The 13,353-nt window shown below is 57.1% G+C and overlaps 1 protein-coding gene across 2 annotated transcripts in view; it reads right to left on the bottom strand.

Moving 5' to 3' along the window:
• The window catches only part of TNFRSF1B (TNF receptor superfamily member 1B), a 35,727-nt gene extending 26,832 nt beyond the window's left edge, over positions 1 to 8,895 (bottom strand). The window contains exon 1 of one of the 2 annotated variants that reach the window (XM_021093133.1): positions 8,714 to 8,895. In XM_021093133.1, coding sequence (XP_020948792.1) covers positions 8,714 to 8,791 — 78 coding nt within the window. In that variant the 5' untranslated portion in view covers positions 8,792 to 8,895. 2 annotated transcript variants of the gene reach the window in all.

Raw genomic sequence — 13,353 nt, 5'->3', positions numbered from 1 at the left:
TCTCTGGCACCCGCGAAGCACCACCGACATCAGTCCTAGCTCGGGGTTCACTGCGCTCTCCCAGCCCCGAGAGAGGGGACAGAGAGGGGCCCTCTGATCCCCTCTTTGGTTTTGGAAAAGCAAAGCTGAGGGAGAAGGTCCCACAGCTCTGGCAGCAGAGTCAGGCAGGCCCCCTGGAAGCCCTTCTGCCCATGGGGGACCCATCACATTTCACGTCAGAGATGCGCGGGCCGGCCCTTCTCGGCCTCGTGCTCACCCTGCAGCCGACCACAAGCACGCTAGGAACACACGAGGCTGACACTGTCCACAATCAGGTGGCAAGGGAGGGGCTGAGGCCAGGGGGGCCTCACGCTGCAGGATGGGGTGGGAAGGGACCACTCCCCTCCCCCTGAGTGCCTCTGACCCCACCCCAGATCTTTGGTATGGCCGAAAGCCCACCTCCTTGTCCCTCAAGCCTCTGATCCTTTCTTCCTGTTCTGCTGCTTCTCGCTCAGCCCAGAGCTCTTGCCGAAAACATTGCATCAGTCTCTCTACCTCATCTGTCCTTCCCCTGAGGCCCAAGCGGTCTTCCTGACACACCCTCTGCTCTGCTCACTCCCTTGCTCAAAAACCAGCAGTGGCTCCCCATTGCCTCAACTCCTGATAGGAAGTGAGTGGAGTAGCCGCAAGCAAGGAATACAGATGCCTGGCTTTGAATCCAGGCTCCCCTCTTGGAGCTCTCTCGTGGTACAGTACGTTAAAGATCCAGTGTCATCACTGCAGTAGCCCGGGTCACTGCTGTGGGGTGCGTTCAGTCCCTGATCTGGGAACTTGCACATACCGTGGGTGCAGGCAAAACACAAAAACAGACTCCCCTCTTATTGGCAGGCAGCATCAAAGGAGTTTTGCTTTGTTTGTTATTATTTATTTAGATATATACATAGATAGATAGATAGATAGATTTTTTTCCCCCCTGGCCTTGCCCAGAGCACATGGAAGTTCCTGGGCCAGGGACTGAACCCACACCACAGCAGTGACAATGCCCGATCCTTAACTGCTAGGCCACCGGGGAACTGCTGCTTTGTTGGTTTGTTTTTTAAATAAATGAGGCTAAAAACCTTCAGGTTTCTCATCTGTAGAACGGAACTGATAACAGGATATACCTCATGGGACCGTTGTGAGGATTAAATGAGATAACACACGCAAAGTGTTTTAGCAAATTCTCCCCAAACTACAATTGCTACCATTTTTCAATTCAATTTTTCAATTATTTACTATTTCCAGAAATGAGTCCTGAATAGCTTCTGGCCTCAAGTGCCATCCCTGCCCCCTAATAAGCCTTGTGCTCCAGCTAGAATGGCCTAGCCACTGTCCCCTGCTATTCTTCCTCCTGGCAGCCCCTCAGTCCCAACCTGCCCACCCTCCAGGGCTCAGCTTCTAGAAAGATCCCTGTGCAGTCACTGCAGGAAGAGCGACGTGGAGGACGGAGTCAGGAAGGTGACAAGAAAAGGTGAGGAGGTGACCAAGGGGCCAGGCCAGGAAGAAAGTGAAGCCATGGGATGTTGGGAGGCGGGGGAGGGGGCGGGGGGGGGGTCGTGCCATGAGGTGGGGGGCGGCGGGGCTCCAGAGAGCTGGGACGACAGGACAGGAATGAGCAGAATGGAATGCAGAGCAGCAGGTGACGGGCTCGCCAGGGACAGGCAGCACCTGGGGCCTCTGCATGTGGCAGACAGAAGCAGGGCTGTGGCTCAACAAGACAGAGGAGAGGGAGTCCTGCTGACTAAGGCCAAGGGCTGGGAGCCCTTCCCCGAGAGTCACCGTCAAGTCCAGACCTGGGCCTTCTCATCCGGAGCCCCGTGGAGGCCAGAGCTACATGCCACCTCCCCACCCCACCCCGTCCCAAATCACCCACATTCCCGCCACCACCTGCAGTCTACCACTCTAGAAGGGCTGGGCCAGCTGAGGGTCAGAGACGAGAAGGAAAGTGGCCAAGCCCTCCCCAGCTGGAGGCGGAGTAGGGCTAGGCCTGGGACCCCACTCCCACCCCCAGGCCCACCCTCTGGTCACTCCTGCAGCTCTGGCATCTCTCCTGAGTGGCATTCGAGAAGGCTTTCCACGGAGCACCCAGAAGATGCCTGTACATGGCCTCCCTGCCCCGAAGCCCTCCCAGCACCACGCTCGCCCGTGGGCGCACTCGGTTCCCTGCTCTGCGGCCACATCAGCCATGCCCCCTGTGGGGCCAGGCTCAGAATGAAACAGACAGGTGGGCCACTGTCTGGACAGCAAAGGAAGACAAACAAAAGCCCCTGGGGATTTCTGCCCTGTCTCTGGTTAGAGCACTGCCTCAACCCAGGGCCTTGGCTCCGAAGCCCGGGACAGAGCAGGGGTTTGCTGTCCCTCGAAAGGGATGCACCCATGTCCCTCAAAGTCCCCCAACACTGCCGACTGTCCCCACGTGTGCCCACTTAGTGTCTGCTGCCAGGAGCAGGAGGGCAGCTGGCCCACGGGGGGCCTGGGAAGTGGGCTCACAGGTTTTCTTGTTCTAGTGACAGAATCCAGTCCTGTGGCCTTGACCTCCGCAGGGGTCCCTTGAGATGCCTCCACTGCAAAGAGGACGTGGACGCTGAGACGTGGGGCGGTGTGTCACGGTCAACAGGACACCAGGGCACAGACAGGCCAGAGCTGGGGTCTGGGGCCTCCTGGACAGCTGCCTGCCCCCGACTCGCCCAGCCCTGCTCACACTTGGGGCAGACGGAAATCTCCTTCAAACCCCCCGTCGGTGAAGAGACACTTCCTCTTCCTGGGCGCGCACCCCGAGTGCCCCAAACCACAGTGATGTCACCACCACCTGTGACCTCACAGCACGACACGGTGGAAAAATGACCATGGGCTCCCAAGTCCCAGCCCCACAGTCAACAGTTCAGCAGAGGGGTACAAACGCCCAAAGCCCTGGGACTCGGAGCCAGGGGGAGGGCTGTGTGCCCATCACAGGTGACAAAGGCTTCTTCAAGGAACCCCTCCCTCCCCGCCCAAGGCTTCCTCGAACCTGTGGGGCCCCAGGCAGCAGGCCCGGCAGAGAAGCTCACAGCACAGACTTCCCTGGGGCTCGATGCCCCAAAGGGTCCAGCGTCTGAACTTTAAGAGGTGCTAATTAGGCAGTAAGGGTCAGGGAGGTGGGAAACCCGTGACTCCTGTTGTGCCTAAGGGTTCTGGATCCTGTCTTGGACACGAGTTGATGGGCAGTCGGAAATTCGATGCTACTGGGGCCTGAGTCAAAGAAGTCATCCCAGCCAAAGCAAGCGGGATGGGGGTCGGCAAGAAGAGAGGCTGGGAAGCAAAAACATTAATGGTAGGGAGCAGTGGACTCTCCCTCCTGGGAAAACTCTTAGACCCCCTCACTCCCGAGTCTATGGCCTTTGTCAAGTACACACAAAGCTGACACTTCCCCGACATTCCACGGGAGTGTTAGGATTGGTGTTCTTAGGTTTTGTAGATTGGGCTGCTTATGCCCAGAGAGGTATGTAACCTGAGCCAGGTCATACAGTGAGCCACTGACCACAGTGCACAGATGGGAACACCTGTCTCCTGACCCCCAGGCCAGTGCTCCTGCCTCGGGGCCCTCCTGTCTTGGAAGTCACTTGGAGGCTGGGGAGTGGACCGCAAGACCTCAGAAGAGCCTTCACGGGGCTTCCCCTTCTCAGGGTTACGAGTCAACAGAACTGTCATAGAGGTCAGAGGTTAGAGGTGAAGAGATTTTCGAGACAGTCTGGGACGAGCCTGTGCCCACTGTGCAGGTGGGAAAGCCGAGGCCTTCTGCATCCCCTCTGCAGACAGGTCACAAGACTCTGCTACACGATGCCACATGTACCCCTTGCTCACCGTCAAGAGCTAGCACCTGTCACTCGCTGAAAGGAGTGGGGAGGGAGAGGGGAGGATTTCTTGCCTTGCAGCCTTGGTCACATGCTGAGCTCCTAAGACCAGGCAGGTGGGCAGGTGGTGGAAGAGGCCCCAGGAAGGGGGCCTGTGGAGCAGGAAGCTCATCGAGGAGAAGGTGGGCGAGAGGGGACCGTTCTTAGGGACGCTGGGCAGGAGCTTTGGGCAACTGGAGCTCTGCCATCCCCACCTTGGGGCCCTGCCACTCGGAGACAGGGGACGTGGCTCCACAAGGACTCCCAGGCCCTGCAAAGCTGGGGATACTCAAACAGCTGCCCATGGGCTGCACAGCCTCTGAAGCACTTTTAACCCTGACAGCCACCCAGGAAGGTAGGGATCATTCCCATTTCGCAGACAGGAACGCAGACTTGCTGAGGGCACACAGCCTATAAACGACAAGGTAAGACACGAGCAAGGTCTCTCCAGTTCCGAGGCCAGGGCTCTTCTTCTAAGTCATCAAAACGGCTTTCCAGGGGCCTGGTGGGATGTCGGAAGTGGGAGCCACAGCATCTCCGCTTTGTTCCTGTTTCCCTGGCAGCACCCCTCCCCTCCCCACCCCTCCAGCCCACTGGGCAAATCACATGCCTCCTGGAGGCCTGAGTCACCGCCCGTGAGTGGCCCTGTCACGAGCCGGGACAGCGATGTGGGCGGGTGAGCCCTGTGGGGAGAGCACCGCAAGCCTCAGTAAACCCAACACAGCAGAGGAAGCACCCAGAGAAATATCCCAGAGAGAGACGGAGATCAAACTGGAGCGCAGCCCTGCCGCCACTGGCTTTTCACACTCTTCTGTCTCACCCATAAAACAAGGTCATGATAAAGGTCAGATGAGTATTTCTGGACCTTGACTTTTTTTAGCATCTCAGGCACTGTTCTAAACCAGTGGTTCTCTCTTGGGGCAATTTCCCCCCAAGTGGCCATTTAACAGTATCTGAAGACATTTTTAATTGTCACAAGTGAAAGGCCAGTGCTACTGGCCTCCCCCACAACAACCACAGGAGCTGAACGTCAAAAGTACTGAGAAAGCAAAATCCTTTTTTAGGCTACAAGTTCACGGCAGTGAAGAAGCCCCCGGCCTCACCGTGCTTACCTGCCAGTAGAAAGACACAACACAAATGAAAGATGTAGGATAGGTTGTGAGCGTTACACAGGAAAACAAAGTGGGTCAAGGGAGTGAGAAGACCGGACAGGGGGCTTTTCTAGGCAGGATGGCCACAGAAGGCTCCCCTGAGAAGAATTCACTTGGCAGAAGGGAGGGCAGGAAAGAGACCAGAAGATATCCGTGGGGGGAGCACTCAAGGTGAAGGGGCAAGCCAGTGCAAAGGCCCTGAGGCAGGTGGGGGGGGCAGCAGCATGGCATAGCTCTGCCAACTAAGTTGATGTGTAGAGTTGAATGCGCCACACACACCGAGTTGAATGTAACACATACACAAACACCCTACAGAGGGCATCAACACTCCCCCTCCAACCATCTCGCCTACTCCGCCAGGAAGCACTGAATGATTGGGGCCATAAAAATCGTTCCCAGCCCTGGGAAAGGACAGTGCTCCAGGAGCCAGCAGGCCAGGCCGAAGGACAGCAGTGAGGGCCACATCCTCAGTCAGCGAACAGGTTCCCCTCTGGGATCTCAGACGGGGGGGAGGGACATCCCAGGACAGCAGGTACCCAAGATCACCCATCTCCACCAAAGGCCAATGTCCTCGGGCCAGGTGGGAGCCCTCAACCGCTCCCCTAACTTGCTCTGGCCCCAGGCCCCTGGGTAATGAGGAGGCAGACAGCAACCCCTCAGCTGCAGGACTTCCGAGGAAGCTGAGGCAGACCCAGCGGGTAGGGCTCCCTGGAGCCCCCTCCCCAGCAACAACAGAAATCCAGACTTGTGGGGCCCCGCCGATCCCCATGAAGTGGTCCCCCATGCTCACCTATCCTGCCAGCTTTACCAGCATTTATTTGTCAAATGAGCAGATGACTGATTGAATGAATGATGAATTCACTCATCATTGAATGAATATGACCAGTTATACCTGACACTCTGGCACATACAGCTTGGAAAGGAGGCAAAAGCCCTGCTGGCAAAGGAATTCTGCCACACCTGCGGCCAGCCCAGGTCTCCTTGTGGCTCTTTCTGTAACACCGTCTATCGTAGCCAACATAACTGAGCATCCACGGAGTGCCAGGGACCCGCTGGTGGCAGGAGGGGGCTATGGGCTCAGGGAGAGTGGAGTGAAAGGAGTTTTGGAATCAGGCAGACTTGCATTCCACCTCCCCACCTCCTACCCCCAGTTCTCTAACCTGGGAAATGTCATTCCCTCTCTGGGCCTCAGTTTCCACATCTCTATAACGGGAACACCACCTTTTAGGCATTGCTATAAGAAAGGTTTCAGTTATCGTAGTCAAGTCCTAGCACAGTGCCTGGCACTTAGTAGGTATTCAAAAAACGGGTGCTAGGAGTTCTTGTCATGGCTCAGTGGAAACAAATCCAACTAGTATCCATGAGAATGTGGGTTAGATCCTTGGCCTTGCTCAGAGGGTTAAGGATCTGGCATTGCCGTGAGCGGGGGTGTAGGTCCCAGACATAGCTCGGATCTGACCTTGCTGTGGCTGTGGCGCAGGCCAGCAGCTGTAGCTCTGATTGAACTCCTAGCCTGGGAACTTCCATATGCTGCATCTGCAGCCCTAAAACAAATAAATAAGTAAAAACCAAAAAACAGCTGCAATTGTGGGGCCAATAAGATGGAAGATCCCACAGTCCTTGCTCTCAAGGAACTTAGCATATACTAAGGTGGATAAACACACTCAGATTAAAAAGCGGAATGCAGTCTGTCCTCAAGGATTGAAGGGCTGGGAGTTCAAAGAGCAGAGGATCAAATCCAACTAGGACAGCGAGGAAAGGCGTTCCTTGGGGCGGTGGAAAGATGTGTGCACAAGGCCGTGAAGGATGCGGGGAAGGGGGCGTACCATGCAGAGGGGACAGCACAGGCCACACTGATGCACCACAGCCAAATCTCATGGGGTGTGGGGACAGACGCAGAGAGATGGCGGCAAGGACCTGGATAACTCACTCGCTCTGGCCTGAGGCACCTGGGGGAGTTTGTGCCTTGGCCACTGGGAGCCTTTTGCTTCCCAGGCAGGGAGAAAGGCACACACATTTGAGGATGGCTGCTCCAGCAATGCCAGCAAAGAGAATCAGTGGGAGAGGGGGCAGGGGCCAGGGGACCAGCCAAGAGGCTATGGAGACAGTCCTGGGAGGAGGGAACCCGAGCTGACATGGGAACTGGTCAGGATGGGGGGGTGAGATACTCAGGGGACCCCCCCCCCAACAACTCAGGACCAGGGGCTGCTGTCCACAGAGAAGCCCCAAGCCTCCTCCCCCAGGGGTTGGCTGAGGCCGGAGGACGACCCTAGGAGCCCGAATCTTGGCAGAACCCTGCAGTCAGGCTGGGGACCACAGCCGCCAGCATTCAGGTCTCAGAGCTGAACTCTCCTGACCGCCTCTGTTTACAGGACAACTGCTGGGGCAGCCCCTCCAGGACCCACCCTGGCCCTCTGTGGTTGGGTCAGTTTTGGTCTAACAGCCTCCATCCTCTGTCCTGGAGAACTAGACTCGAAAAGCGTTTCTAGCCTCAGCCAGTGAATCACCTCACATGAGTCAACGCCACCTCCCACTTTCCTCCACGGTCAAGATGTCCAGATGGGTCAGCACACACCCATCTGTCAGGGTACAGTCAAGAGGACGGGATGAAAGCACACTCCTCCCTCCAAGGGGGGCAGGAAGAGCTGTCCCTATTGATGGAAAAGCACCTCCCATGCCCTTCCATGAGTGCAAGGAGTTCACCGGGCCTCAGTTTTCCTTCTCTGTAAAATGGGGTTACTCTGCCTCACCAGACCACAGAGACAGCCACAAGGGGCAAAGGGGGAGCAATGGGTGGTACATTCTCCTTGCCAGGGTGCTGGGTGCAGTTAGAACTGAGTAACAGCTCCGAGGACTCTGCCCTCTCCATTTTCCTGCAGCCCCTGAGAGATCGTATCCGCCTGGGTAACTAGCCTAGAAGGCCTCCCTCACCTCCCCTGTCCCCAGAGCTGAGGCACAGCCCCTGGGGGAGGTCAGCCCAGGGGAACGGGAGGACACTGTCTCCTCCCCATCGCCCCAGAGTCCACAAAGAACAGGCTCCGAAGTGGCCACTGGACACTCCCGGTGGGTTCTGGGGAAGGGGTCTGGGCAAAGAGCCTACGGAAGACAGCCCACAGTCTGACTGTGCCCTTATTAGGTGCTTACTGCACACCTGGCACCGTTCTTTCAGAAGCGCAGCTTCAGTATTTCTAAGAAAGAGGAAAACCATAGCCCAGAGAGGACGAAGTCTTCTGAAGAAGGCGCCCCGCATTGGCAGTAGGGTCGGTGCCCCAGTAGAGATCACTGCCTAAGCCCGCCCCACCCCCCAAGCCCCGACGCCCCGAGAGGACAGGCTTCCGTGGTGGCGGTCGCAGGGGTAACCAGAATTGGGGTCCAGAGTCTAGCTGGGATCTACCTACGGCTGGCCGGCCACCGAAGCCCCGGCCTGGGCTGGCGGAGGAGACAGGGTACGACCCCAGCCGCGGTGACCTGAGTTCCCGCCCCGGGCGCACGTGAGCCAAACCCGGTGTCCCCAGCGGGTGTCCAGCGGAGGGCGGCGCGGGTCTGATCAGGTGTCGGTGGCGCGAAGCCTCGGGGGCCAGGAGCCCCGCACCCCTATCACGCCGCCTCGGGCATCCCGGCAGGGGACTCACGCCAACCGGGATGGGTGGGTGCAAGGCGGCGCGCGTCACCCACCTGGGAGGGCACGGCGCGCCCAGCGGCCCAGAGCTGCAGTCCGACGGTCAGCGCGGCCCAGAGGGCGGTGGGCGCCATGGGTGCGGGCGGGTCCGGCCGGCCCTCCCCTCGCGCCCTCACGCGCCGGCGCCTCCGCTCCGCTGCCTTTGCCTCCGGCGCCCGGGACTGAAAGCGAAAGGCGGCGCGCGGCGGGAGAAAGGCCGGGAGCAGAGGACGGGGCGGGGCGGGGCGGGGCGGAAGGAGGCGGGGATGGGCGCGGACACACCCCTCCCTCCTCCTCGCCCCCGCCCCCGCCCCCACCCCCACCCCGACTCGCAGCCCTACCAGCCCAGCGCGGAGCCCAGACCTCCAGTGCCAGTGACTGCCAGCCCTCCGAGAGCCTTCACCCTCCCCGAGGCTGGGCCTCTCAACCTGCCCATCCTACCTCCCGCAGGCTCCCCACTCCCGCGTGGGTGGGGCACAAATTTGGGGAAACCTCCCACAAAGCTGACACTAGCTCACGGGGACATTCTAGGTTATTCATTTATTTAGACTTTAGAGTCAGACCACCTGGGTCTGAATCTCTGCATTAACCTCATAGAGATAGTTGAAGACTGCAAGTTAGATTATATATACACGTATATATATTATCTATGTAAGTAAACTTGCCAAGTATAGAAGTGACTTCATAAGCTCTGTATACATATTAGCTGTTATGACTCTCATTCGTTTGCTCATTTATCCTTAAACATTCGCCACGCCTTTCTCAGAGTGACCCAGACCCTGCCCTGACCTCCTTGAGTCCCTCCTCCAGGTGGCTGACAAATAAACAGAGGCTGGGACAGAAATCTGTCCAGAAAGTTGTGGGGGCCCAGAGGGTGGCTGGCCCAGGCCAAGACCCAAGAGGGCTGGTTTTGCTGGAGTTTATATCAATGATTGAGCACCCACTCCTGCCGCCAGCTGCACCCCCTTCACTCTGAGCGCCAACTCTAATCCCAGGGCTAGACCTGTAAGACCAGGACATAGTCCTCCAGGACACAGGGCCTTTCTGAGGGATGGGGTGGCCAGGGTGGCAGGAGGCTATTCTGTTCCCTCGCTGCCGGCTGCCACAAGAGGTCCAGGGACCCCTGTTCTGGGCCACCAACCTCTGTGATGGAGACAGCAAGGATGATGCATCTAGGCACCGAGTGAGAAACTGGGAAGTGACCCTTGGGGGATGGAAAATCCCACCTCCTGATCAGGAGACTGGGAAACTACCTGGTTTCCACACGTTTCTGAGCCATGGGCCACGCTGAGGGTGAGGCGAGCACATCCCACAACCTTAACTCTGCAGAGAGGGTCAGCCTTTAAACTACCCTGAAGATTTCTTCTGGCCCCTACCCATCTTGTCTGGGAGCAGTACGGAGGACTCCCTGATCCATAAGAGAGACAAACAAAGGCCCGGAGTAGGGTGTCACCCGGTAAAAGGAGAAGCAAACCATTCTCCATGAATGTGTCCTACGCACCTCAAACCCAGTAGGTCTCACTGACTCCCCTCCAATGGCTCCCCATCCCAGTGAATGCCCCCCACCACCACTAAATGCGGGAGTCCTTCTGGGACCCTATCTTCCATCCCAACTCCACCAACTGGACTCCAGGAGGTGAGTGACAGCCATGCCAGCAGAAAAGCAAACCCTCTATGCAAGGTCCTTTGTATTTAACACAGAGGAACTTGTTGTAAAGATGTTAGAGAAATTTAAAGAACAGTTAGGGGAAGGGGAGACAACGCTGAGGTTAGCAAATGCAAGAAGCCACAGCCGTGCGAGTGGCTTCTGTAGCCTACATTGTGTCAGCCTACACAGCCTACATGGTTTCACCTGGGGCAGAGGTGACATTACCAAAGCCAGGAGCCGGGGCATCTGGGGCAATCTGGACGGGTAGCAGAGACAGAGCCACTGTTGGAGACCTCGTGTGAAGCAGAAGGGAGGGAACTATCCCAGCTTCTCCCTTCCTCCCACCCTCCAGTCTCCCATCAGGGCTTCCCACTGGGCAAACCTAAAACAGGAGCCATTTAGCAAAGGAACCTTGGCAGTGTTGTTCTGGGGGTCAGCCCACCACAACGAGGTGGGGTGGGGGCACCATGGCAAGGCCTGGAGCTGAGCCCAGGCAGATAACAGGCAGCAGGTCTAAGGAGAAAGTCTTACTCCCTGTTAAATTTGCTTTGGGGAACGTTTCCTTTCTCGGTCTCTGCGTGAAATCCTGGGCAGGTCCTGGGCAGGTCCTGGGCGTTCTCAATCCAGAAACAACCTTCTCTGATCTCTCAAATGAGAGTCCGGTGCGGCCCTGGGCTCTCAGTAGCGCTCGCATCTCTCATCCAGGATGGAGCTCCTCCCCTTCTCCCACGGGTCCCAGGCTGGAACCTGCCTTGAAGGCGAAGGATCCAGTGACTCCTCTCTTGACTCTGCCGAGTGCAGTTGGAGAAGGGTTTCAGGAGAAAAGGGTACAGTGTTTCATGGCAGCTACAGTTGTCACCCCCCACCCCGGGGCCTCTGGGAAGAGGCAGTTTCTGGCTCATTCTCTCTCGGGAACCTTTGCAGGTGTCTAGGAGACCTTGCTGATTCCTCTGATGGTGGCTTTCCAGCGCCAAAGATGCCTGAGCCTCCTGCTAGCCATGGCTTTCCATATCCCCTTGTCTCCTACAGGATTGGGGCCCCTCTAGGCTTCTCTAGCCGAGGGCTCCTCCCCTACAGGAAGCACTATGGGTCAAGGGCAGAACAAGGCTGGCTTCCTCCCTGGAACCCATGCCCTACACCTGGAGCAACCCCACTCACCCATACCCCCTGTCTGGCCCGAGCTCTGCCACCTCAGGGCCATCTAACCACAGGCTCCAACTCAGGTCACGACCTTTAGGCAACACCTGCCTGGGGCCAGCCCTGGGGTGCTGGGCGCTTAGTAGTGCACATACAGGTGAGACTCTCCCATCATCTTATGGTCCTTAAACTCCTGCAATATCAAGCTCTCAGAGTGGACCCCATATCCCTTCCTGCTTGGCCCGAGGCGGGTAAGGGGAAGCAGCCTAGCCTCTCTGCTGAGAAGCAGCAGGGGGGGCTCGGCACCACGGTTACTTCTTCCCCACAAATCCTTTCTCTTGGCTCCTCCAACCTGGCATCTTGTTTCAGCTGGGGGTGGACAATGGCAAATGCTGGCTAAGCCATTTGACATTCAGTCTTTCAGCATGACCTGTTGAAAGTGGCCCAGGTCTCTCTCTTCAAGTTGGGGTTTGATCTTAGGGCCCATCACATGGTACCTGCCATTGAGGAATCAGATACAGCATGGGATCCCACGTCTGGATCATGTGGCCTCTCTCTTCCTGCCCCACAGCCTGGCCATAGCTTTGGCCTTGGCCATTTCTCACTTGCAATGCTCTGATGTCCTCCGCACTGGTCCCCTGGCCTCTAGGCTCTGCTCCTCTAATCTGTTTGCCATGGTGTGGCCAGGGCCACCTCTCAAAAGCATGAGGCAGTCGTGTCATTCCCTCCAGTTGAGCAATTCTCAATCAAGAGATGATTTTGCCCCCTCCTCCAGAGGGCATTTGGTAATGCCTGGGGACATTTGGGATTGTCACAATTGCAGGGGAGAGGTACAACTGACATGTCATGGCTAGAGACCTGGGTGCTGCTAAATATCCTACTATGCACAGCACAGCACAGCCCTCAGGACAGAGGGTTATCTGGTCCCAGACATTGAAAGTGCTGAGATTGATTGAGTTCCTGTTGCGGCGCATCAGAAATGAATCCGACTAGGAACCATGAGATTGCAGGTTCGATCCCTGGCCTCGCTCAGTGGATTAAGAATCCAGTGTTGCCACAAACTATGGTGTAGGCCACAGACACAGCTTGGATCTGATGTTGCTGTGGCTGTGGTGTAGGCCGGCAGCTGTAGCTGCGATTGGACCCCTAGCCTGGGAACCTCCATATGCCGCAGGTGCAGCCCTAAGAAGCAAAAAAAGACAGAAAGAAAGTGCAAAGACTGAGAACCAGTGCCCTTGCCTATGGCTTGGGGAATCTGCAGAATTGAGTTCAGCCTCCTTGCTGAGATGCTGGAGGCGTTCGTGCCCTGGCCCAGCCTGCCTGCCCTGCAGATCTCCTGCAGTGTGAACCCCACTGCATGCGCTAACCACCCTGGACTCCCTGGAGAATCCCGAGTCCCCACCTCCACGCCTTTGTCCACACAGGTCCCTCCCTCTGCCTGGGATGTCCTGGCCCTCTATTTGCTCGGCGATCACCTGCTGTCCTTCAAGTCAAAGCCCAACTCTCTCTCTTCAGTGAAACTTGCCCTTAACCACATCCCAGCAACCCAAGCAGGGCTTGGGGCTTCCACAGACCTTAAGCATGACACTCACCTCCAGAGCATGACACTTGCCTCCGGATGGGTGGCCAATGACTGTCCCCTCTCTCTCTTAGTAATTGTGATACTGCAGGTCTTGGGTGTTTCCTCTGGGCCGGATGACTTAACAGACATTGTCTTGCAACAGAGAGTTCGAGCAAATATGGCCATTAAGGGGCACTGACCATAAAACCCTTTGTCCCTTACTTGAGTGGGGCTCCTCCAGGCTTTTCCTGTTAAGGGCTCCTCCCTCCATTGGAGGCACTGTAGGTCAAAGACAGACCAAGGCTGGCTTC

Source organism: Sus scrofa, chromosome 6 (genome assembly GCF_000003025.6).
Source record: "Sus scrofa isolate TJ Tabasco breed Duroc chromosome 6, Sscrofa11.1, whole genome shotgun sequence".
Lineage (NCBI taxonomy): Eukaryota > Metazoa > Chordata > Mammalia > Artiodactyla > Suidae > Sus > Sus scrofa.
Note: the sequence above shows the minus strand (reverse complement) of the source record. Positions and strands in the feature narration are given on the sequence as shown.